Source organism: Emys orbicularis, chromosome 5 (assembly GCF_028017835.1).
Source record: "Emys orbicularis isolate rEmyOrb1 chromosome 5, rEmyOrb1.hap1, whole genome shotgun sequence".
NCBI classification, from domain to species: Eukaryota; Metazoa; Chordata; order Testudines; family Emydidae; genus Emys; species Emys orbicularis.
The window spans coordinates 15,144,688-15,171,634 of record NC_088687.1 but is presented as its reverse complement, the minus strand read 5'-3'; the positions used below and the strand labels follow the sequence as shown (position 1 = coordinate 15,171,634).

Below are 26,947 nucleotides of genomic sequence, written 5' to 3'. Positions count from 1 at the left end.
CAGCTTCAGACGCAGCTACTGCATATGCATTTACTGCAATCCAGCTGCTATCATAGCCTTCCACCGCTGATCAGTTATACATTTCTCTCTGCTCTCAATCTTCTTGCCTCATCTTCTGTTTGTCTGGCATCTAGCCTATGTAGGATCCATGGATCCAGGATTAACAGAACACAGATTCTGGGCTGGTATGTTTCGTAAAGGACTATTATTCTTCCTCTGAATCACCATCTTTTACAGCTTTAAATTCTTCATTCCTCCATCAACACAACGGAATCTGTTTCTTGACACTGATTTACTACCCAGTGAGGAGCTGCTGCAGCAGACCTCTGGGGGATAAAATCGGCCCCCACACACCTACACATAGAGCTGCGATTTTCAGAGTCACTCGGGGGATTTGGAAGCCAAATTTCCGTTAATTTTATTCCTTTGGTGGCTTTGAAAAATCTCAGTCAAAAGGATAGCTGGAGTTTGCTGGCAACTCTTTCCCCAGGTTGCATTCCTGAGAACAAACAATCCCAACTAAAGCTCCATTGATGTGGATTGTGGGTTTACACACAGGCTATGTTCTATGCATAGGCACAATGAGGAAAATTAAAACTGAGTTAGTGAAACATTTGCTCCTGCTTTGGGCCAGTGCTTTATTCTTCATTGCGTGCCAGGATTTTCTTCGTTAGTCCTTCGCGCAATCCCAATCAGACAGCCTTCAGATTGCTACATCTTGGGTTTAATCCTGCACAGTGCTGAGCAACCCCAGCTCCCACAGCCCCTTGCAGGAATGGGTCTCTCAGGAGCTGCTCTTCTGCCGTATCAGACAGAGACAGCAGTCTCATGATGCCAGCTGACCTAGCTGCGTTCCCAGCACTTGAATGGTTGAAGTCTCATAAGGTTCAGTTCTCATCATCTGAGAATGGGAAAATGAAAATGAGCTTCTTTTGGATCTGGACTGGAAACAGTGCCAGACTGGTAATAATAGGTAAAGATCCAGAGAAACGAATCAGAATCTACCTGAAACTCAATTTTAGATAGAAGGTTCTGTTTGTGGCCCATCTCGAATTGAAATCCTTTAAGTGTCCAAGTATAGGCTCTGGATAACACGACCTTCTCCCTGTGCGTGCTTTCAGTTTTATCTGTTCATTTGAGTGAAGATTAGAAACTGCAGTTGCAATATAGTATTCTAGAGAGCAGCAGAGCCTTACAAAACCAAACTCCATATCCTGCCTTGCGACCCACATCTTGGTAACAAACAAAAGAGCAGGGTGGTGTGGAAGGAGGAAGGCTGGCCAGCTCATGCAGGGTTTTTTCCGTCGACAGACAAAATTACTCATTTTTACTGATATTACCTTACTATTTTAGACTGGGATTTGCAGAAGAGCCTACCAAAGTTAGGCCCTCAACTACAGTTGGAAATCCCACCCTTCGTGCGAAATTTTCAAATACACGAAAGCCAGCAAGCTAAATTGTTTGTTGATGTAATACCACTGACTTCCTTGGAATTTGTCTGGGGCAAATTCTTTGCTGGCAGAACTCCATGACTTCCCCAGAATTCGTCTGGGCCAAATTCTCTGCTGGCAGAACTCCATGACTTCCCCAGAATTCGTCTGGGCCAAATTCTTTGTTGGGGCAACACCGCTGACCTCTCTGCTGTTATTCCAGCAGAGAATTTGGCCCAGCAATTCAAAATTACATATGGAAAACTCACTTCCAGCCTGGAGGAGTATAAAAGCAAGGCCATTTGGGATTTCAGCAAGTTCTTCCAGTCGCAGCTCTCAAGAGACGCTGTAACTTCAGCTAGCAAACAAAGAGGCATAAACCTACATTCCAGAGAAAACTCCCAGAATCTGAACATTCACATCCAATGAAGGAAAACATGTTTCCAAATTACTGTCAATTTAAAAACAAACATTCTAGCTTTTATTTTAAAAATCGATAGGTCAGTTAACAACCCAAGCGAGAGGGAAAGGATTCCACAAAGAGGAGGAAAATGCACGAGAAGCAAGGGGAGTACAATAGTAAAGAGACGCTGTCTGTTTTTTTGTGAGGAACAAACCACCTCTTCTCAAACAAAAAGACAAAACCAAAACCTTCTATTAAGGAACACAGACACTTCCTCCTATTTTAGCACCTCTTTGAGCCTACACAAGCAGTGGCCTGCATTCTTGCAATGAGCTTAATTGCACTGATACTGGCCTCTCATTTACATGCTTCCTTTCTGCAACATCCTGTTTAGTGTAAACAGTTTGCTGCGGTCTCCTAGCCAGCTTGGCTTAAGATTAATCGAATGCTTACTGCTCCTGACAGAGTAATGTAAACCAGCTGAGGAACCAGCAGTGCTGCAGACGTGCCCACTGCAGACCACTACTCAGACTCGAGGGAATGCATATTTGCTTGTCTTGGGAGGAATAATGGATACAATCCCTACACTACCGTTTTCTCTCATTTTGGAAATACAACTACTGCAGGAAAGGGAGTGGGCGTACTTTAAACTAGCATCCACCCGATGTATACAATTAGGTACTTTCCCCATTTCCTTTCTACTTATAACTTGGGCAAAAGTGGCCTCAAGTACACAGGAAGTAATGGAAATTCCTTGGATTCCTGAAAGGGAAGGGCTGAGCCCATCTTAAGTCATTGCTCTCTGGAAAGGAAATCAAATAAACTTCACACTTCAGCTGGTTACAGAGCAGGGGCCCGGCTCCCTCTCAATCATGCCGGTGGAACTTCGCCTAGTCATTGAAGCTTAACACTGGTGTCAGTCTGGCCTTACCTTCCAGACCGGGGGCCTGACTCCTCTCCCCCACGCCATGGAGATCAATGATATTATGCGAGCATTGGTGAGAGGAGAACAAGGCCGTAGCTTTTACCTCGAGCTATGGAACACACCTAGGTTTGTGTTGCCAAGGAGCAGAGAGAAATCCTGTTTGCATTGATGGGTGCCGGCAGACAATCTATTTGCAATCTCAAGGATTAACATGACTGTTTCCCTTCACAATTAAAACCGTCCCCTCACAATAGGTTACTCACTCTCAGAGGTGACTCAAAGCATACACACACCTCAGATTTAGGCGCAGGCTGACTTAGTGGCGTAATAGTGGCAATGCAATCAGAGTCTAATTTTGGATCTAACTCACTCTAGCCAGGACTTGGGGTGCTGAAAAGGCAACATGCTTGGCTGTTTGGATGAGGGAAAACAAAACAAAAAACCCAAGGCAAGTGTAGGAGGGTAGAGAAGGAAAAACAACTGCTGTCACTCACACCCACAAAGGAATATGGCCTTTGTTATGCTTTCATACCTGAATGGTTTACTATCAGGGTCAGTGTCTTTGAATCCCATTTCTTCTAGCTTACAGCGCCTGTACAATTCATAGTGCCGGGTGTGCGTCTGCTCTCTCAAGTCCTCCATGTTCACTCGGATCAGCATCTCACGCAGCTTCACAAAGTCACAATGGTTTTCATTTTCAACTGCAAAAGAAACGAAAAGAAAAATGGTCATCAAGGAAGAAAAAAGAAAGTTACATCCAGCATTCAGCGGATTTTCCCCATTGCTCTTTCTTCATGGTTTCAAGTTGCTCGGCGAGCAGCTTGTGTGATCAACAGGAACAGGAGGAAACTGCAGAAAAATGTTCTAACAGCTGACGAATTATTTTGCAAACACTCTTGCAGTTTGTTGTGCTGGGTCACTCACATGCTGCTTTCCAGTCGGATACCTCTACGTCCCCTGCCTGAGTGCGCACCAAGAGCAGAGCATCAGCACTATCCGTGCTGGCAGGATTAGACAGTACAGTGGTAAAAATAACCAGGCCCTCTCCATTTCACGCCATCCACCATTACTACCACTTGGGGAGCTGCAGTGGGGGTGAATTGCAGGGCGCACGCTTTACCAGTGTCTATACATTCTGGGCTGGTTTTTCAAACATTAAGGGTATGTCTATACTGCACACTAACACAGGGATCTGACTCAGGTTCGAGTCCAAGCTCCCCTTCTGTCCACACACAATTCAGTCTACCTCGGATCAGCAAGAACTCCAGACCCGGGTCCGTGAACCCTGCCAGGGCAGTGGGTCAGAGCCCAATTCCTGCTGAGACTTGGGTCCAAGCCTGTCATTTTGCAGTGTGGACGCAGCTCAAGCTGCAGATCCGAGTCAGACGGTCTGAGTAGTGCAGCATGGACGCACTAGCACAGCCTGGGGACCCGGGGCCAGCAGTTGTAAGCCCAGGTTTACAATGCAGTGTGGACACTCAAGTGTGGGTGTGGAGGCACCAATTCCACAAGCCCGACTCCCACACACCCAGGCTTAGCATGCAGTGTAGACATGCCCCCAGAGACAAGTTCTATTCGCAGGTAGACGTGGGGCTTCCAATGACTTCCAGAGGGACCAGCACATCCAAGGGGAGAATTTGGCCTTTTTTGGCATTTTGTTAGAATTTCTGGATGAGAGTTTCACAAGCACTCAGCATTTGCTTAACTCCGATCCCATTTCAATCAATGAGAAAACTCCCATTGACTTTCATCAGAGAAGAGTAAGGCAAGTGCTGCATTCCTTGAAAATCCCACCATGTGCGAGCGAGAGAGAGAGAGAAAATAAAGCAAACCATTCAACTGGCTGACCATTCCCTGTTATTCAGAGTTAGTTTGCTGGCACAGAAATGCCAGGAACATAAGAAGAGACCATTTAAAAAAGAAAAATAAGTGACAAATGAAATAAACATAAGAACATAAGAAAGGCCGTACTGGGTCAGACCAAAGGTCCATCTAGCCCAGTATCTGTCTACCGACAGTGGCCAATGCCAGGTGCCCCAGAGGGAGTGAACCTAACAGGCAATGATCAAGTGAGCTCTCTCCTTTTTTTTATTTATTTGCTAACGTCTCTGAATTCTAACCTGCTCTTCCCCAGATCAGTCAGGTTGTAGGCTCACGCTTTTCACAAGTGACCAAGAGACAAAACTCAACTTTAAGAAGTGCTTACGAAACCCTGTTTTGTTTTGCTTTCTTTTTAAATGGCCTTTTTGACCACTGCAAAGTTCTTACTGCCCAAGGGCAGAAATTGGCAAGCAGCCTCCACAGATCAGCAATTTTTGTTTTTAAACTGGATGGCATAAAACAAGGAGTTTTTGTTTCTCTTTGGACATACCCTGCACAACCCCCCATGGATACTGCCTGGCCTTGCTCATCTTATTGCCAATCTTCACTTCTTCAGTGCTGCCAACAACAGCAAATGGAAGATGGACCTACAAAAGCAAAGAGACAAAGAGATTAGAGATTTCCTGTGTTGCTTTGCCAGGGAGTGTTTTCGAAGAAAGCTCTATTTACTATAGCAGCTGTGATTTTTTATTTCAAGTTACTAAAATGCCTTTGCAATCCAGCTGGTGTCTTTGGATGATCAATGGAGGCTCTAGATCAGAGGCATGCTCTGACTTCAGATAGGAAAAATCTAAAGCAAATGAGCCACCTCCCACAAAAAAGTCCTAGTAAACCACAGCACTTGCATTTCGTTACAACATGGACTTTATATTTAAAGGTCAGTGCGCTTCACTGCAGCTTAATACCCAACATGTTCATTTTCATAACAAATTTAACCCCTCTGTTGTTTGAGATGGGACAGAGATGAAATCCTGCAAATAGGAGAGTCATTAATTTTCTTTTCTCTGTGTGTCTATCGGAGGACCATACGAATGTTAAACCCGGTACGGGTGTCCTTTGCACAAGGCAATCAAAATGGAAACGGATTTGAATGTTAAAAAAAAAAAAAATCAAATGCCACACAGTAAAAAACAACTGTGCTTCTCAAAAGAAGGGGCCAAGTTAAAAATTAAATGTTTGCCAAAGCCTTTTAATTCAGCCATTTGCAGTAGCTAGAAGGAACGGTTAGATCTTCCGGGCAAAGGGCTAGGCTGTGACTGCAGACACAGCCCTAAGCAAGAGGTGGTGTGTAAACCGCACCATCCCTGGAGGCAGCCTTCCTCACAACTTATCCCTGGCTTCCTACCGGGTAGGTGTGTGTTAATTTGCAGCAGCAGCACACTTGGGACCCGCTATGGCCAGTTGTGCTAGCCAGTAAGGAGCGCGCCAGAGATCATGCCTGAATATGAGTGGGGAGAAGGTAGGGAGAGGAGAGGGAGCGAGGCTCCGCCCACTTCCCACCACCCAGCTGCTCTGGGAGAAGGGAGGAGAGAGACCAGGATGAAGGCGGCTGATCAAAGCCCTGAAAGGGGATTTCAGACAGTCCCGGCAGCTGAAAGAGATGCACAAAACCCCTGCCAAGAGGAAGCTGGGCCTGCACGCCAGCCTCGGGAGAGCTTGGCCAGGTGGTATTTTCATAGCCTGTCCTTTGAAAGGGCTGGTATGGACCAAGGGGCGAGTCCAGAGACCAGTGCCTGGGCAGCCAAGCCAAGAACGGGGCAGATGGATGGAAGGAGAAATTCTCCCTGCCTGGCCATGGAGCAGCTGCAGCTCCCTCGCTAAAACAAACTCCCACTGGCCTTTCTGCTCAGCCCCAAAGGGGTGCAAGTTAGAGAAGCAGGATGTGCTTCTCCTCCCCAGGCACCTGCCTCTCCCCTCCCTTCCTCGCTGCCATGCGGGCTGATTGCAGGGCTGGGCTCTGCACTGTGCCAGGCATGCACCCACTAGGATTTTGCGCCCCCTTCCCTCTCGGAGTTCTGCTGCCCCAGGGACACAGGGGCTGGATTTCACTCTGCTCACCCACTCCTGCTTTCCTGGAGCATCCAAACTCTCAGGCTACACCCACACTGCAGCCACGAGAGTGCTTCCCAGCATGGACCGACAGACATACGCTAGCTGAGCAGCAGCGTAGGCAGCAGCTCAGGGTAGCCACCCGAGTACGTACCCAGGGCTGCGGGCTCGTACGTACTTGGCCAGCTAGCCCAAGTCGCTGCCCGTGCTGCCCCTGAGTTCCAGCAAAGCTAGTGCATGTCGGTCTACCCTGTGCTGGGATGCTTGCAGACATAGCCTCAGTCACTTCACTGTGCAACTCCATGACCAGAGCTCCGGGATGGAGCCACAGAGGACAACTTGCAGTTTAGCGCTGGCACCACAGACAGCAAGGACAGCCTTCTGTTTAAGGCACTGCCCAGGTTCAGCTTGTGGCTCTGGGAAGGCAGCTAGACACAACATGGCCCTTAAGGTTTGTGAGGCGCTGTTAATACAGCAGTGGGCACCAGAGAAATTCCCAAGAAACAAACTTCAATATATTTTTTTTAAATATAACAAAATAGAAATAGTTTTCTTGCACTAAGTGTGGCTAGAAACATACTCTCAGCCAAGCACAGCTAACGTGATTCTAGGCCGCCCGAGTTGTAACCATGAGCTAGGTTGTTAGAATGGCAAAAATGGCCGATCTCCTCAAGACAATTGCCAAAAAACAGAACAAATAAAATCTGTGTTCCAGGATACCAAGCAGCTAGTCAGCCCTGGGCTTCATCTGGGGAAGAGCAGTGGGGGAGTGTTGAACCTTTGCTGTCACCAAAGAATAACTGGGTTCAAAAAAGAACTAGATAAATTCATGGAGGATAGGTCCATCAATGGCTATTAGCCAGGATAGGCAGGGATGCAACCCCATGGCTCTGGGCGTCCCTACCCTCAGACAGCTGGATCACTATGCGTATGTACAGTTCCTAGCACGATGGGGCCCTGATCTTGGTTGGGGGCCTCTATGTGCTACTGTAATACAGTTAGAGGCAAAGGGCTTAGATTCCTCCTCTGCTTTTGCAAACAAGCCTCCCAGGGTGCACTTCATCTCTCCCTGCATAACCCTTGCGTAAAGGCCTGGCTACGCTAGCTTTATTTCCCTAAATCTCTCTTATCGCTACCACTGGTGCAGCTCGTGCTAGCACAGGTCAGTTGCCAGCAGTCCCCACCACTTTAACCACCACACCACCCAGAACTGCTCCACACGGGACCAGAGCACCAGCTGTCTGATTCTAGTCCTCCTCCAGAAACTGAATCAAAGGAAGGTGAAGTGGATCACCCAGCAACAAGCCGCGAGTGGGAATAGGAGGCCTCACTCCAAGTCCTCTCCCCTGATCACTACATCACTCTGCCCCCCGGGGATAGGAATATTTAATAAGGGGAAAGGCACATGGGAAAGGACACGATCAGCAGAGAAGAAATATTTTTTCAAGATTTTAAAAATAAATATCAGTGCCCAATCCCACCCCGTTCCATTAAGTCCTGCAGACCAGAGTGGAGAGGGGCTTCCATCAAACTATTTATTGGCTCATATTTGAGTTTCAATGGGAAAAGCAAAAGAATGCAGCATTCCTCCTCCCTGGGGGTGGGGATGGATGGGTTCAGAAAAAAAACACAATACTTACACTCATTGTAGCATTTATCTCAGCCACTGTCTCTTCATCTGTTGGGAACTGATAGATCTGGACACCATTGCTGACCAACTCGCTCATGATTTTACTCTTGAATTTATGCAACTCGTTTTTTGCAATCGTATCAGCTTTGGCTATTATAGGGATAATGTTAACCTGCAAGGCAAAGAGAGCGCTGGCATTTTACTTTGCCAATGGCCTCAAAAAGGACACCTCCCTCAATATATTCAACCCGAAGAGGACAAAGAACACGGCACATAAAAGCAGTGATGCAATACAAACTTTCTACTAGAACAGGAATTGCCGGTCCATCCAATTCTTTTGATGTTTTTGGGGGTGTGGTGAAGCAAGCAACATTGGCTGAGACAGGATTGCGCCAATCGCGTTTCATGTGTAGAGAAGAGCTCCATTCAAAGTCAAATGCAATTTGGCAACACTGTTATTTCCTCTTCTGTAGCAGTTGTTTACTTTTTTAAATAGGGCGGAGAGAAAATGCTGTCACACAGACTATCCAAACAGTTCCAAAGGAAATTACCATCTAGGCACTCATCCTCTTCAGACCTGTAGCAGACTTAACTACTCTAGGGCTCACCTTCAGAAAACAGCCTAGAGATTGATCCTTGAGCACCTCTACAGCCTAGTGTTAAAAGGAAATGTTCAGATCAGATGAACAAGGTGTAGGGATTGGACAGAGATGAATTGTCCCTTTATTGCATTGGCCTGAAATGAGCAACCTTGTCCCTCTCCCCCATTAAAGAAGCTTGCACCCCCTATATACTGCCTAGGGGAGTGGCACCAAATCTGGCAAACTTCAAGTACATACAGGGACAAACTGGACACAGAGCCAGATCCTCAGATGGAGCTAAACTGACTTACATTGGCTGAGGACCATAGGGCGATAGGAATCAGGGGGCTTCATGCAGGCCACAGCTCTGCTGTGACAAATGAAGATCATCTGTGTATCCTTTCTTGGTCACTCTCTTGCCCTAGATTGCTGGCTGTTGTAACTTGCTTACAGTCCCCCAAGGGTCTGGCCGATCCAGCTCACCACAGCCATAGGTTAATGTAGCTCTTGCTACACAGTGCCTTTTAAACCAGCTCTGAAAAGACCATACTGCGAGGTGTGATCTAGGGCTGATTAGTAGCCTTCCTTCAGTCGTTCTGCCCTGTGGCAATATAAAATGCTGCTACAGTAAGGAAGTCGTTAATATTGACCTATGTGGAGACATTTTAAACTACAGTGCTCGAAAATCCTCTTCAATTACATAAACTAATTCCTTTCTGATGGCCCTGTAACAGCAACTAATCCCTGTCCAGGGAAAAGTTAAGACTAGTGCCAATTACAGGCAAATTCTCAGCAAATCTCTGCAACTACAGGACAAGCAGACTCCAAGCTTTACCCACATCATCAGGCAACCTGTTACGAATTCTTCAAGGCTCTCGGGCACCAGAGTCACTCAATAGACGTGGAACATTCTACGCATATGAAATGAAGAGCTACCTGCTTTACTGTCCTGCACGAATTTCAAACCAGAATGCAAGCAGTTGACCATGTCACAGTGCTGGTGGGCAGAGGGCACTTAAGTATTTAGGAATACCAGCTTCCTTTCAAGTGGGCTTGGGTTTTCATCTAACTTTTTAATACTAAAAGATGCTCTTTAACATGAAACATTTGAACATGAGCTTCTCTTTACCCATCTGTGGGCTAAATCAGTGCCCCCCCACCCACCGCTAGATCCACTGGCTGCATCATCAGTAAGGATTGTTTAGCCTGCAGTGCAGAATTGCTGATCAACTATATCAAATAGTGTTTGGCTTTGAGGGGGGCATTTGCAGCAAAGCACAGGGGAGTTTTGACCCCCAAATGCCAAAAATGTGGCTCTATCAGTATGAAAGGAGGGCCGTCCTTGAGAGCAGACACTACAGCTTCATTTGCGGCAGCCTGTTTCAGGATTGCTGCTCATTTGCGGCTGGTGTGGAATAAAGTGGGTGATGTTATCATTCTAACTGGACATGATGGACCAGTTTGGAGGAAAAAGAATCCAGATTTTTGCCCAATTTTTTTTGCACCATTTTATGGTGAGAGCCTTTAGAAATTCATTCGTGCTAACCTGCTCTTGCTGTCTAGAGATCTGAAAAGCTCTTTTAAGCCTTCTCTGCACTCTTATCCATTCACAGCTGCTAGAGAGAATGGGTATTTTCCACACACCATTGGTTAGATCCTTGGCAAGGTCGCCAAATTAACTGGCAGCAGGAGAGCATTACAGGGGCATGACATGGGTAGCGCGTACCTTACTGTCGAGCTTCTTCATGGTGACCAGGTCTAGAGACTTCAGCGAGTGTCCCGTCGGTGCGATGAAATACAGGCAGGCGTGAATCCTTGTGTCATGGTAATTATACAGGGAACGCTTGATCTTCAGCTCCTCCTGTAGATAGGCTTCAAACTGAGTGTCGATATATTCGACTATGGGCTTATAGCTGAAAATTTGGAAGGAACAGTTCTTTTCAGATTAGGGCATTCGCTATTGGTAAATTACAGTCTAACTGGCAGACACACATGAAATCGCCTTGCTTTTTTGGGGGGGGGGGGCAGGGGGGGAGGAAAAAGAGTCTCATTTTAAGACACTGCCGTCAACCACCCTCATGGTCACCACGAGATTTTCTACTGGGGCCAAGCCCCATCCCCAGCCCACACGCCTTTCTGAATGACCATGTGTTTTACCTTAGACCACAAGAAAACGCATCATACAAGAGCTCAGCTATGGTGGATGGAAGAGATCCTGGGCTTTCAAATCACTGAGGCCACAACACCCATCTACCCCAGAGAAGAACAGACTTCCTCGACACACACTACAGCACAAACCCTTTGCTTGTCTGCATCATCAAGAGCGACCAGATACGTGTGATGCAAAAAAAATACCAGCTGTTCCAAACTCCAGGCTGGTATTTTAGAGGGAAGAGAGACTTACCTGGTATAACCGCTTCTCAGGAGTTTAGATCTCAGAGCAAAGCTAATAATTTTTGTTGTTGTTGTTGACAGCTTTACTGGAGATGCCGTCACGGTGCAATGCGATCTGATTCGTTAACGGACTGCGCTTTCAGAGAAGGGTATCATGGTCCCAGCTTTGTAGTTAGTGCTGTTCAAACCGCTTGTTGCTGAGGGCTAGCCACCACCCGCCTAAAGCTGAACTCGATAGGTTAGGGACTGATCCTTTGAGGTTCTGAGCACCCCTAGCTCCCAATAAAGACGACAAAAGTTGGCAACCAACAGCATATTGCAGGATCAGGCCCTTGAATAGCAGGCATTCATTGGATTCCTCCTCCCCCAAACAGTGCATGCTAAGAGAGAGCAATTGTCCAAATTCTTATCCGCTGGTTAGAAAACTTTAAATGAAGTCAATTAAACAATCTTTCCTGCAGCTAATGTGCACTCACTCAGTCAGTTGGACACAGTGGAGTAAATCCTTAGCTGCTGTAAATCAGCGACTTCAACAGAATGAGGCCAATTTACACCAGCTGAAGTTCTGGGCCTCATTTGCCAGACCGCAGCAAAAATAATGGCTCCGCCTACTTTCACACCCTCCCCCTTCCCTGGTTGGCTCCCTCCCGGGCTTTAAAAGCTATGGCCCATTAGCAGGTCCCCGATTTGAACACACTTACATTCACAGGAAATATTGCTTCAAAATCCCTGCTTTATAGTCACATTTTAGAGCTCCTTCGAGACTGAAATTAGAGTCAGCCATTTAGAAGACACTGCCCAGATTAAAAGGAGCAGACCCTTGTACCTTGTTAAATGTTCTGCTGTTTAACCTGCCTTGGGACCAGAGAGCAATGCAAGGAGTGGGTGTTTGTTCTGTTAAGTGGAGTTGCATTGAAATTCTGCTGCTTTCCTGCCATCTCATCTCCCTGCAGTCTCGGGCCCAAGAAAACACACTCCAAGAAGCGACGGGAGCACAAAGCCAAGAGATGTTCCTGACACTGCGGTCTCATAGCAGCCTCATGGTGATAACAGCTGAGGGGATGAAGGTGAGCCCATTAGGGGTCACAGGCAGAGAAGCTGAAAACATTCCCTGTGCAGATAGCCAGAAATGCATCTTGTATCTGAATCCAGAGCAGGGAACCACGTCCGGCTCCAGATTGCAGGGCAGCTGTTTGAAGGCTGTATGCAGCAGTGCATGACTGGATTTGCGATACACCACATTCCTCCCTGGTTTACCTCTTGGAGTGGAGATTGGTGCAGAATATGGCCCAGGTGATCTAACAACCACCTGCGCAGCGCGCACTGTGATCAGCACTGTTAACCACGTGGCTACAAAACAGCTGTCAAACATCTCACTGGGAATGCTCAGAACCCAGTCCTCCCTCCAGTCTCCATCCCCTGGGTAACACTGTCTGAGTGTTGATCCCCAGAGGATCCAAGGAGGCCTCAGACAATAGCGTATTGTAAAATTGGTTGTGGCTGTCTGCTTGGGGCCTATCGTGGTCCGAAATTAGAGAAGACGCTGTACAAAAGGGTCACCAGAATGGTCTGGAAGGCCCTAATCTGGTAGCCCCCGTTGCTGTAATCACGGGTGACATGTCTCGGATTGTGCTGCGGCAGAGTTAGAACAATGGCTTTCCTATGCCCGTCACACCGTGGCTGCCTCTCTAAAGGAGCTCTGGAGAGTGAAGTCTGAGGGACTCCAGTCACAATACTGCCTGCTCTTGCTGTCTGTTCAATGAATCCAATGCAAAGTGACCCAGCAGTAACAAGCTGCCGTGTTCCCATGCTGAACACCTGCTCCTTCTCTGACTTGCCTTCCTTCTAGCTTGAGAGCATATGGCATCGCTCAAAGCACAGAGCTGCCTACAGTCAACACACACTTCACTTTTCATTTCTCCTTTGCAGGAAGGCACACGGTGCGTTAGTTAAAAGCTGCTGCAGAGCAGGAGGAGCGAAGCTTGGATAGTACACAACACACACACACACAGCATTTTGGTGCAATCGCAGCCAATCGGCATGCTTTTAAAAACGGCAATGGCTTTCCAAAACCAAAAATAACCAACCAATGCCATGAATCTCGAGAAGTTTTCCATCAAGGGATAGAAATATTAAGACGAGCCCAACAATCTTAAAATACTGACTGGGATTAGGAGATCCCAGGGGAAGGCAGACGTGTTTTTAAGTGTAAGAATGTCTATTCGGACAGCGCAGTTGGGCATCCTGGAAATACTAAACAATAGTCTACGGAGTATGTTGGAACGTACACGCAGAACGTTTACTTCTAGTCTGAAACGGGAAAATCTGCATCCAAACTAAAACCCATCCACATCCCAACATGGCCTTAAGAACCATGTGATCGGTGAGTTCTCTCTTGCTGAGGTCTGGAGGAACAAACACCGAGTCAGGAATGCCTAAATTCTAGTCCCAGCTTTGTCACTGACTTGAATGACCTTTTGACAAGTCACTTCACTCACCATATCAGGTTCCCATCCATCAAAGAGTGATAGTATCTACCTGCTTTACACGGCTGTGGCGTGGATTCCCTAATTGATGACTAAACAGTGCTTTCACCATGCAAAGCATTATCTAATTAAGTAATATTATTTAATACAAATTAAAATTATATACAATTAGATCAAATTCATTTACACTAAACTGCACAATTTAATACGCTCATCTGTGAAACCAACAGTTTTCAGAAGCAACTGGACTTTTGCTTGGCACAATAAATCTCCACAATCCAGTGCATTATTATTCCGCATTATTATTCCTATTACAGCAGTGACTAGAGGCCCCCCCAATCAGAATCAGGGCTTCATTATACTTGGCACTACACATGCACATAAGAAGATACAGTCTCCGCCCTGAAGAGCTTACATTCTAAATAGACAAGACTGATGAAGGATGGGAGGAGATAGAGGCTTAGGGTGTGTCTACAGAGCAACTAGACACCCAGGGCTGGCCTGTGCCAACCGACTCGAGCTCACGGGGCTGTTTCATTGCTCCCACCTCACAGGGTCCCAGAGCCCAGGCTCCAGCTGAGCACGGAAGTCTACAAAGCAATTAAACAGCCCCGCAGCCTGAGCCCGAGACGGCTGGCGGGCTAGCTGCGGGTTTTTCTTTGATGTGTAGACATACCCATAGAGAGCTGAAGGGACTCACGCAAGGTCACACAGCAGGTCAGGGAATAGAACTCAGGTCTCCTGAGTCCCAGTCCAGCATTCTATCTGCTGGACTACGCCGTTTCCTTAAATCAGTGTGCCACTAAACCCAACTACAGCACCAGGTTTGACGCTGCAGTCCTCAAGGGCATTGGATATTAAATGCCATTCCTGTAGTAGTACGTTCAAGCCCTTCCGGCCTGAGGATGAATCAGTGTGAGCCCCCCTTTCTATGTAAAAGCAACTTACCTGTCATCTTTATTAATCTGATCTCCAAATCCAACTGTGTCAACAATGGTCAGCTTCAGACGGACGTTGCTCTCCTGGAGTTCATAGCTTCTTGCTTTCAACCTCACACCGGGCTCATTGTGGGTGGCTGGGTCACTTTCAAACTTTGTGTTAAACAGAGTGTCCATTAAGGTTGACTTGCCAATGCCAGTTTCACCTGAAAAGACAGAGAATGTGTTAGAGCTAGAGATCACTCCGCTCCCCTACCATTCTGTCCAAAGCTCTCTTTAGAGCAGAGAGAGAGAGAGAGAGAGAGAGAGAGAGAGAGACAGAGTTACTTCTGTAGCACCAAAAACACAGCAGATGGTTCTCAGACAGCGAGATACGCTCTTCAGGCCTAGATGCCTTATAAGATGGCTGCCATCTTGGTCAGCCACCGGGGATTGAACTGGGGACTTTCAGAGCTAAAAGCATGGGCTGCGACAGCTTGAGCTTTTGCTGGGGTTGTAACAGACTCATTTCCCCTGCAGATCAGGCAGTGAGGGGGATCTGTAAGATACGCTCATCATTGGACTACCTACATCTTCTGATCAAAGGAAGCTCGGCCCAAGCCAGCGCCCCAATCCACTATGCGATGGCCGCCAGTTTGGCAGACACCAGGTACCTCTAGGCTAGAGCTACACGTATGAATTTCTACCGCTTGAGCCAGGCTCTGTGGCTGAGACCTGTAACCAACTCCCATTCTGTATGGATCGGGCCCAGAGGGGAGCACCACACACACTCACACTTACCACTGGGTTACGTTTGCAGTTATAGACGATGTACAGACAAAGGATGGGATACCACAAATACTTAGGTAACCAGCCAACAGCATGGAGCACAATGATGTTTCATCATTTTTGGGAGGGGCAAAGGGTTAATATACTATCCTGACAACAATTTTGTTAACACCCCTCTTCGGGGGGTGGAGAGGGTGGAATTAGGCTTTATAGGCCTCCTGGACTAGGTATACTTAGAGAAGAGATTGGAAGTGTGGTGGGCTGGGTAGGATGCTGAAATGTGCAGCATCGGTCAACAGACCAGGTGAGTTTTCTAGGTGGGGCAAAGCAAGGGTCGCCTTCTGCTGAAGGAGCAGGAATCAGCCATTGCTGGAAGCAGGTTATTAGACTTGCTAGACCCAAGATGTAAATATGGCAAATCCTACATTCCTAAGTACGCTTTTCCTTTGTGTTTTCTTCTGCCATTGCTGATTATTTTTACACTAGACTGATTGGCTATGTAATATCCTCTCTACTGACTCATGAAGAAGTTAATTCTTTCCCCAGACACTCCTCACACACTGTTTATATGACATATGCGTCCCATGGAGGGAGGTGTATATCTCTGGTCTAAGTCCTGTTGTGGCAATCAAATCAAAGCAGGCAAACCCCCGCATCCACATAGATCCCCACGGAAATCAGTAATTATATGTTGTTTGAAGTCAATGGGGCTCTGCGTAGGTTCAGAGTCTGGATGTAGCTCTAACTGCAGGATTGAGGCCTTCATGAGGAAGCCAACATATAGATATATAGAAAAGCAAATTATTTCTTAAAGGTAACTTAAAAGGCAAATGATTATAATATTAAAAATCGGGCTTGTGCAGTTTTAGATAATTTATGGTTAGGCCTGGCAGAATTCAATTTTTTTTTATTTATAATTTTGATGGATAAGATGGATGTTTATTTAAGCATCGTTTTCATTTTTCATCTATTTTAATTTTCACAGTTCCGCAAAGTTACGGGAGGGGGGCAGACAACAATTATTTAACGACAGCAGACGTTAAGATTAAAAAAAAAAAGTTTTTCAACCATTAAACACACAAGTTGCCTATACTGCATGTCAAAATATACAAATTAAATAACCTTAAATCAAACAAGTTCTGAAGCAGCATTTTTCTTACTTTGCCTAGCTGTAAATTTCAATGGTCATCAATGGAAATATTTTTTCGCAAGGGGTGGGTGGGTGTGTCTGACATTCACCAATAAAAATCTAATTCTTCCAAGCCTGATGTTTACAGAAGGACAAGAAGGTTGGGTTTTTTTGTTTGTTTGTTTTTTGTTCTTGAAACTGTTTTTCTGCTTGCTTTTTAAACTTAAAGGGGACAAGAATAGCAAAACTTGGTCTTCTCTAGTTTTGCTGGAGGGCTTCAAAGCCTGCTCATTGTGAGCACTACCACACTGGTAAAGAATCAACACTCCCTTCCGTTAAAGAATTCCTTTAACCAAAATGTTAGTCATGGAAGTTAACAGTAAGTAGGTATTGACAAAACTAAACTAAAAACAAACCACGGAAACCAGGAATTTAAAATAAAGAGTGACTACCAATCTCTTCTCTCAAATGCTCAACTTTCACTCTTGTGACCTCATCATTGCACTGGTTATCACAGAGCATTCCAGGGCAGACTAGACCTGAATTTCTAATGTAAAAACACAAGCAGGAAAGGGAAAAAAATTGTTAAAACCAAGACCATTCATTTTTAATATATTAAAGAAGCAAAAAGGGAATGTGTGGGCCCAATTTGTTTTCAGGTCACCACTAAGATACCTTGATGGAAGGCAGTACAGAGGAATGATGTCTTCACAAAAACAACAGTGGTAATGTGAGACCTCCTTGTAAGAGACGCCAGCAGCAAAGAGTAACACGTCTGTGATGGCGGTTTCCATTTAATAACCAAAGATGATCAGCCTATTTTTAAGTTAAGGACCTGTTTATTTGCCATGGTCCACTCCTTTCACATTTAGTGATACAGTGTCCCCTTTAAATAAATAAAAAGATCATGGTCTCTATTTGGCATGGACTATGGAAAAAGATTGGGTTCCATGAGAACAGGGTGTGTTGAACCGACACTCAAACTGAGTCACAGAGGGTACGTCCAGACTACAATCACAGACTGTGACTGCAGCTACGGCCGACATACCTGAACCAGATTTCATCTGGCTCGCTTGGGTACTGGAGCAGTGACGCCACGACAGTGTGGGCTCACCCCACGCGCAATTACCCAGTGACCCAGACGGGTTTGTACAGCCTGCACTGAAGCATGCCATAGCTTCACAGCACTGCGAGCCGAGCGAGCTAGATTAAAGCTAGCTTGGGGTTGGCTGGCTCCGGTGGCAATCGCACCCAGCCATTGCAGGCTAGACACACCCAGGGTCTCTGCCTATTCAGCGCTAGCACTGGACAGCCCGCATTCCAGGAGCCTGCCCAACACTAAGGGTACGTCTATACTTACCTCCGGGTCCGGCGGTAAGCAATCCATCTTCTGGGATCGATTTATCGCGTCTGGTGTAGACGCGATAAATCGATCCCGGACGTGCTCGCCGTCAACGCTGGTACTCCTGCTCCGCGAGAGGAGTACGCGGAGTCGACGGGGGAGCCTGCCTGCCGCGTCTGGACCCGCGGTAAGTTCGAACTAAGGTACTTCGACTTCAGCTACATTATTAATGTAGCTGAAGTTGCGTATCTTAGTTCGAAGTGGGGGGTTAGTGTGGACCAGGCCTAATACTTGAGAGCCTACTCTCTAAGCAGCTGATCCTCGCCTCCTCGCTATGCTCTAAGGAAGGGTCCCAACTTGCAGAGCTGCTCCTGGTAGGAATCACACCACTCCGCTGAACCCAGACTTGTACACCTTGGGTTTCATTCCCGCCCTCAGAAGGCTGTTTTGGGCATGCTCAGCTTTCTAGCGGAACCATTTGCTCCTAGCCATAATCCTTCCACCAAGGGAGCCTAAGATCTCTACACCTATTCATTATTGTTTTCTCATTGGAATAATACCACAACTCCTGCTTTTCTTGCATTGACTCACAGGCCATATGAATAAGTCTTGGTGCTTGCAAAGATATACAGGCAGGGAATGAAACACTGGTTTTGGGCCTAAAACTTGCAATATTTAAATGAGGACCCGTGTCCAAAAGCCCACTCCTAGCTTGAGGGATCAATCATCATTTGAAGGGGCCAGTAACCATCGAGGCTAGAAATGCTGGGACTACAGATTTTCAAGGCAGTCCTATCCTGGAAAGTTGCAAGATATACAGGGAGCCTTAAAATCATGTCATTCTCATAGCCATCTGGCTTTCCCTTTTGCTTCTCTCCCCGCCTGGTTTTAGCTGCCAGTTTCTCAAACTGTTACGGCTGGAAAGCAATACTTTCTCCAAACCAAGAGCAGCTTGGAATCCCAGCTCGCAAAGCTGAAAGCAATAAGGCTTTTAAGAATATGTATCTATATCATAGCCACAAACCAGCTCAATGTGGTCCCCCTGAGGAATGCACAGTGCATGGAATTACTATTATTAAACAGTTCTATTGTAAATCACTAGAGCGGTGTTTGATGGCGAGCTGCTAAAGCAAACATAGCCATCATTGCATACTGTTCTCTGTGGCTCAAGACATGCTACATTTAGAAGCGTTACGTCACCATGCAGGAGCCAATTGTGTGCTTTCCCTCAAAGAGCTGCCAATTTTTTTTCTCCTTCCTTTGGACAATGTGTGTGTCCAAGCAGCAACGTGTGTGTGAAATTTCTATTTGGAGCTTAACAAAAGTTGACCGGCACATTTTGAAAAAGAAAAAACGTGGAGCAAATTGCTACGTTAATGAAGACAAATTGAGTCATGCTAGGCTAGGAATGTTTACCGCACAAGGAAAAAAAGCAACCAATTTATGCCATTTTGATCATCCAAGTGCTTGCTAATCGGGAAGCTCCCTGCTGAATTTTAAACAGCTTCATGCTGCTAAGGGACTCATGTAATGGTCGGTTGCTCTGGTCATATTTCTCCATGCTCATTCTCCTGTCTAGCTCCTGAACCCCTAATGCTGCGAATGCAGTCTAGTCTGGCTAGCCAGATGTGGATTCAGATAGCTGAAACTGCACGGTGGACAATATTCTAAACAGGACATGAAAACCCCAGTCAAAGCATTTTAAAAAAAATAAACCTAAAGTCGTTAATCAGAAAAGAGAAAACATTTTGCTTCAACACATGAGCAATGGAAATAGATAGTTTATGGAACATTCTGCCAAGCTAAGTGTTTTGTTTGCGGACAGAAGTGCATTCAATGTTTGAGCAACTTTAGATGATATTTTGAAGACAACCGAGATGTTAAAACTATTTTGACACATGGTTGATTAAAATCAAGGCTTTCCACTTAGTGATTTAAATCAATCCTCCCTGGTTCCCTTTTATAATGCTCACCCTATTGGTTTATGTCTCATCCACATTACTGAATGGAAGGGTTTTTTGTTTTTATTTACTCTCTCTCACACTCACAGACACCCCCCCCCTCTTTGTTTAAATTAATTATTTTCTCGTCACATGATGCCTTGATGTGAAAAACCATTTGCTCAGCAGTGCAGCATCACTTACCAACACAAAGAATGTTGAAGCAGAACCCTTGAGAGGTTGATTTGTTGACCAGCTGATCTGGAAGACTGTCAAAGCCCACATGACCGGAGAGGGACAGGTTTCGAAGCTCGTCATTCTGAAAATCCCAAACAGAAATATTTGTAACCAAGATGTAGAGCACCAACGTACACAGGTGAAAGTTATAGGAATACCAGTCACTCTCAAAGGAGAGGAGAATAATCTCTCACTGGGACCCCTTTTAGTCAAGGTGGTTGAGGGCAGGAGTGAAGGGAGAGAGTGGATTCTCAATTTCCTTCCCAATCCTCAGATGTCTTCCTTGAGTGTGATCTACCCAACCCTACTGTGGGGTTAGCTATCTACAATGCCCCCAAACCAAGTAGGCAGTTCTTCTGTGCCCGTGACTGGCAGATCAGCAAACATTAGCAAATTGCAGAAGATGAAACTGAAGTCCCGTGCCCCAAGTTTCCAACATTCCTGTAGCCATAGGAGAAAAAAGTTAGGAGGTGACATACACAGTCAGACAACTAGGTACTGCAGGACTTCACTCAGAGTAGTACATCACCAGCCACCGACAGTACCAGGAGGCATGAGCCAGAGTGACATCTTTCTCCCACTACGAGAAAGGGATCAAGTGACCTTCTCCGTTGGATCATATGAACTGGAACCATAAACTCCCTGAACATTAAATCTCACCAAATGAGGGTCAATCCATCCTCCTCATCATATCCACTCATTATACCCCACACCCGAACATAGCCACTCTATGAACTTCATACCCTCATATCTCAATGCCTGTACTTTGACGCATTAACCTTTTACCCCCAATTGGGGATATTGCAGATTATGTATTCCTTATGCCACCTGATCATAAACCAAACTTTGCACCCTTGATAATCAGTACGTTATTCCCTGATAACCAGAAACTTCTATGCTCAAACTCTGTTCACTTTTTTTTTTTAAACATCTTAATAAAATTTTTAAATATGTTGTGACCACACCCGACCAAGCTGCAATCTTAGCTGTGATCAGATGAGCCCCCATTACAGTGCACCTGGCGAGACAGATTCTCTGCCTTGCTGTTACCATTGGGCAGCTCCGGTGATGCAGAGGCGATGGAAGCTGGTTACCTCTTCCCTGTTGAGGATTTCCCCTGTCTGGTTCAGAACCACTATAGGCAGCTTCTCCACCACTGCCCCTGCAACCCTTCAATAGGGGGGGGTGTTGGGCTAAGAAGGGGTTGTGGCTGGATCATGCTGAAGTCTGACTACCCCGAACTGGCCCCTTGGGATTTTGACTTCAATGTCATTGGTCCTGATTTAAATAAGTGGAGAACCCAGCTGGCTATTCCGTTACATTTGTCATGGAAAAAGGAACTTCCCAGAATTCTACTAATCTGCACAGCAACGTAGCAGAAATGGGACACTTTGTGCTTCAGTGCGGACTCTTGTTTTACGACAGCAGCAGGACATGGTTCGCATTGTTCAGATAATGCCGCTAAAGCCAGCTAAATCCCTGCCGACTTTGAAAGGCTTCGGCTGTGTCGTTCTGACCAGGCCGATGCGCACGTTACTCTCTGGATGGTTTGGTTAACACACAAAACCTGTGTAAGGTGAGAAAGCAGGACCGTCATCCCTTGGCTTTTTCACATGATGCACAATTTCCCGTACAGAGCACATCTCATGTTCCATAGCCCTGAAGGAAAAGTACAGTCACCCAAATCAGACGTATTCAAGTCTTCATTCAGGGTCACTTTAAGCACCTGGGAAGGTTTAACCAGTAGTTCCCGCCCCATCCATTTGCCTCTGCTGGCTTGGTCGGGTACCCTGAACTGAAAGACACCAACAGATATTTTCATGGGGTTTATTGTACCAGCAGAGACCTGGCGGGATGAAGAGTGGGAGCAAATCCAATGTTATATTTAGAGTTTTCCACAACAGCTGTGTAGTAATTTACATTTTAGTCTAGAAAAAGCAGCCCCGCTAGTTAGCTCTTCTGCCAAATCCCATCGACACAAATGCCTTGAAAACAGATTACAGAACTCCGTGAAACAGAGAAAGGTGTCATTCCCTGCAGCTCGTGTTGGGTGCCCCAGACTTTGGACCTTTAAATGTTTTCCAATGCCAGACATTTGCATAGGAGCTACTCAATGTGTGTTATATGTTTGCAACAAAATTATAATCCTGTACAGCCTGGGCCTGATCCAAAGCCCTCTGAACTCAATGGGAGTCTTTCCCTGGGCTCCAACTGGATTTGGATCAAGTCCTTAGAGAAACGGTGTTTAATCTAGTTCTTAGGGATCATCCTTCTTTGCTGCTCTGTGTTCTATTCTCCCATTTGCCTGTGATTTGCTGTGCAACAAGGGGCAAGTCACTGACCTTTCCTATGCCCATTTCCCACCCAGAAACAAACAGCCCTATTGCTCAGGGGTTGAGAGACCAGGGCCTCGTCTACACTTCCAAGGGTTTGCTGGCTTTAAGCCACCTTCCCCCCGCCCCCCCAACTCAAATACCAGAATGCAGGTATCTGTCAATCACACTTCACTCTAGTACCTCAGCTGCAGAGAATCATTAAATGCCTTTTATCCTCACCACACCCCTGACCTCTGAACATCTCCCATTAGGGGGTGCACTCCGGGGGGTAACTACTGGCAGGAATGTCCGTATCAGGGAAAGAGCAGGGAACACCAGAGTCAGGGCACGGACACAGGAGATTCTGGCCTCATGGAGATCCCAAGATCTGGAGGTGTCCTCGAGTGCTAGATCTGGATGCTGACCCCCTGCCTTCTTCCATGAGGTGCCAAGGCGCACTGCCAACCTGAAAGAAGAATCCCTGAGACATTCAACTAACTGAAGCTCACAGGAATCTCCTGCTGATACTTATGCAGGTATAATTCAAACGAGGGGGACTGGGGCCCTGAGAGTTTACCTGAAGACGAATGGGGTGAATAACATGCTGTGGATGCTAGACATTTTTAAAGTGTCCGTTGAATTAAGTATTGAATGAAGCAGTGGAAGCTAAGACCTGACCCATCAAGAAAGGTGGGTGTTAAGTACTCCTCAGGAACAGGCCCTTAGCTCTTTCAGCGGAGTATTTTAGGAAAATAACTGTTTGTTTGCAAATGAGTTATTCAGCAGACCCAGGAGATAAGAGTCTCATAACAGAGTCACGCTGCACAACTGGTTTATTCTACTGCAAATTGTGTGGGTGTGCTGGAAATGGCAATTATCTACCAAAAAGGCCACCAGAGTTGGACACCACAGTCATCCAAACATGTGTCATAACTCATGCTGCGTATTAGCCCGAGGGAAGCCCAAGGTGGAGCCAGCCTGGAACACACTAGAACCTTCAGGTCGCACTGCGGGGCTGGGCCAAGATCCCAGAGCCACGGTCTCCCTGCCACAGCAAGGAGAGGACAAAGCCAATCAGCGGCCACTCTTTGCTGCTGGTGCTCTCCGCAGAGCCAGCCAATTCTACTCACTAGCATGCATGGCCGGTGCAACCATTTAGGCAAACTAGGCAGCCGCCTAGGGCGCCTAGTGGTTGGGGGCGCCTAAAAGCCCGCTCAGGCCAGGAGATGGAGTGGAGGTGAGCTGGGGCGGGGGGCGCACGGGGAGGGCCGCCCGCAGTAACGGGGAGGGGGGCGCACAGGGGAACCGCTCCCCGCCCCAGATCACCTCCATTCTGCCTCCTCCGCTGAGCACACAGCCCCCGCTCTAATTCTCCTCCAATCGGCGCCGCAAGCCTGGGAGGGGAGGAGAATTAGAGCAGCACCCGTGTGCTCAGCAGAGGAGGCGGAGCCGAGGTGAGCTGGGGGGTCTCCCCAGGCGGGGTTAGCTGCCGCGGGGGGGGGGGGGCCTCCCCGGGCGGGGGGGGGGGTGGCGGGCTCCCCGGGTGGGGGGCTGGGTTAGCTGGGTGTGGAGGGGGGCGCAAGGTGGCAGTTCACCTAGGGCACGAAACTTCCTTGCACCGGCCCTGCTAGCATGGGAGTCCTACTTTAAAAACGTCTGCCTTTCTGTGCGTTAGACAGAACCAGATGCCAATGGGGCCACGGGTGCTGCAGAGTGTGAACACCCCCGGACAAACGGGCTCACACCGCATGGAAACGCGACCGATTCTGCTGTGCGCCGGGAATCCTACAGGGGGCTGGTCTGTGCTAGGAGACATTAGCCACCATTTGTATTTGTGGAAAGCCAATGGCGACAGCAATTAGTCTTGCGGAGCAGAGAAAAGAGAAAGGGAGGAGTACATACTGGCACGATATCTAATGCTGAAGCCGATGCATTAAGCTTAAACAAAGAAGAAGCTGGATCTATTTTCCTCTCTACATTGGGCCAGCTTGTTCCTGTGTGCTTTAACTGGGACAGGACAGAGGTGAAGAGGGAAGGCGCATGGACCTGAGAGCAGGGTGAGGGTACAGTCTGGGCCAATGCCATTCATTATCGTGCTCCCAGTGAAAGAGCTTGGGAGGGTGGAATGGAGAGGGGAAGAGTCTTGAAATGGTTTTGTGGTCCTTGTTCAGGCACTTTAGCACTTCAGCCAGATCCTCAGCTAGGTACATCAGCACAGGTTGTCAATGGAGCTACAACAACTTCCACCAGCTGAGGATCTGGCTCTGAATGTTGAACCCCAGGGTGGTCCATTGTGTTTGCATATAGCTCCCCCTATCAGTATCCAGAAGTCCCAATTACTGACCCTTAGGAATCCCAGGAACACAGGAAGGCAGTTTTGGATTATTAGTCCAGACCGGTATCAGCAGAGAAGGGAAGGATTACTACAGCGTGAAGACAAAAACTCCACCCTAAAGCCAGGCCAGGGAAGAGCTGCTTCCTGCATAATGATCCAGACCAACAGCGTGAGATCTGCCATGGGGCCAAAAACCACTTCTGGAATTACCCTCCCCACTTTTGCTGCTATTTAGAAACCAAACCAAGCTGCATTAACTGGAGCGAATACATGAAACTACACAACTGTGCTTTAGTCACTGGCCCTCGCCCCACTCTGGAGAAGGGGGTGGGGTGGACAAAAACTGCTGGAAAACTCCTCTAGCGCAAAATAGTTTGTGGCCTCAGATTTTATCAGCCTGGAAAGGAAGCCGCTGCAGTGGAGCAGTAAGTGTGACTATTTCAGCACATATAAGACCGGGAGGATGATTCAGCCATTCAGTGGGGTGTGGCACAAATATTTTAAACACAAAGATGCCAACTCAGATGGCCTCACTTATCTTGTAATTAGCCGTCGTGATGTATGTCGCATTGGAGTCAGTGGGCTAGATTCTGCTCTCAGGTACACTTACATAAAACCTGTTCAATGGACATAGGAAAGACTCCTGCCTTTGGGAGGGAAAGTTGTCAATATGACCTACTGTGATAGGTTTTTTTCAACTAGAAAGAAATCCTGGCATTCTGATCCCCGTTATCCTGGTGTAAACACGGGTTTTCTCTGTTGAAGTTCATGGAGTCAGTCAAGTTTAATGCTGGTGCAACTCAGATCAAAATCTGGATCATTCTTTTTTCTTAGGTAAAGAGAGTCTTTCAAAGGGTGAAAAGACATCACTGAACCACTGCAGTGCAGGGGTTTGTTCCTAGATGGAAAGGCCCCTCTCTACTGGTGCAGGATTCTCCCCTACATCATATGCACCAATACTTCATCCAAGCCAAGGCACTCAAGGAATGTGTCTTCCCATCATTTCCATGAGGTGATTTAGAGATCTCAGCACAAGGAAAAACTTCTTGAGTTTCAGCCTAAGTTTTCCCTTTCATCATATCTGCCACGGCAAATCCCAAAGCGACATGGCCTCCTTGCAAATTATGCACCACCCAGATCCATCCCTGGCAAGATGCTGAAGGTGGTCGGGCTGCACATTCAGCTTTTTCCTTGCTCAACATCATCCCTAGTACTACTTCCCCACCCCGAGTCAAAACAACACCTCTAACATCACTAATGCTGATGACTCGGGGGAGTATGACAACATGGAATTAAGGGATGGGCCTATTAATACACAGCCATTTGCCAAAGTTATTCTTATGGCATGAGGTTAAGGGAATGACATCTACCTGGCTCCTTCCCCGAGTCTATCATTAGGCCTGTTAGGCCAAATCCTCAGCTGATCTAAATCAGTGGAGCTCCTCTCATTTCAATAATTACACCAGCTTACAAAAGCTGAAGTTCTCACCTCTAACATCTAGAAAATCTCATGTGTTGCAGGCTTTTCAAGACATCTGAAGAGCAGGTAAAGGGGAATTTTCATTTTTAGACTGGTCCTTCCTGTAGGTGTGGGACACAGTCACTGCTTAATCATTCTGTTGTTCGCCATCTTGGGTTGTTTTTGTGTAAGCTCTCCCCCCCCCCCCAATATGGGGTGTACATTTGTATGATGCGATTTGTAGGCCATTAAAATTATTTTGTCTGATCCATTAACAGCTGTAGAGCAGAGTGAGAGAGAGACAGAATATTGAGACAAAATTAAAAATGCTTAATATTATTGGAAAGGTGGAATGTGATGTAGCTACAATGGATGAACAGCTAGAAACTTTGATGAGCGATGATCTTCCTGGCTTCAATACTGTAACTTTCAGTGTTTCTTTTGGCAGGGTGAAGGAGGACAACGTGTGGCAGAGAGGCACAAACCTTCAGAGGCTGTAAGACCTTCCATCTAACCAGGGCAGAAAGCCAGGCTCCATTCTATATAGCACTTAAAACAAAAACAGAACAAAAAGTTGAGTTTGTGATGACCAGGAGAACAGCATGGTGACTTGCCTGGTGGGTGCAAAGGTTGAGGGCCTCTTGAGACTTATGTGCAGTGTTGGAGAGAAGCCGGTGGTCGTGGTACAAGTAGGTAACAGTGACA

At 46.8% G+C, this 26,947-nt stretch overlaps 1 protein-coding gene across 1 annotated transcript in view; it reads right to left on the bottom strand.

Moving 5' to 3' along the window:
• Positions 1-26,947, bottom strand: part of SEPTIN11 (septin 11) — a 69,338-nt gene that overhangs the window by 10,795 nt on the left and 31,596 nt on the right. Inside the window, exons 2-7 of the mRNA XM_065405202.1 lie at positions 20,101-20,215; positions 14,728-14,923; positions 10,626-10,812; positions 8,329-8,490; positions 5,130-5,226; positions 3,291-3,459 (exon numbers count right to left, since the gene is read on the bottom strand). Of these exons, the coding sequence (XP_065261274.1) occupies positions 3,291-3,459; positions 5,130-5,226; positions 8,329-8,490; positions 10,626-10,812; positions 14,728-14,923; positions 20,101-20,215 (926 nt within the window). The remainder of the gene's footprint in view (positions 1-3,290; positions 3,460-5,129; positions 5,227-8,328; positions 8,491-10,625; positions 10,813-14,727; positions 14,924-20,100; positions 20,216-26,947) is intronic.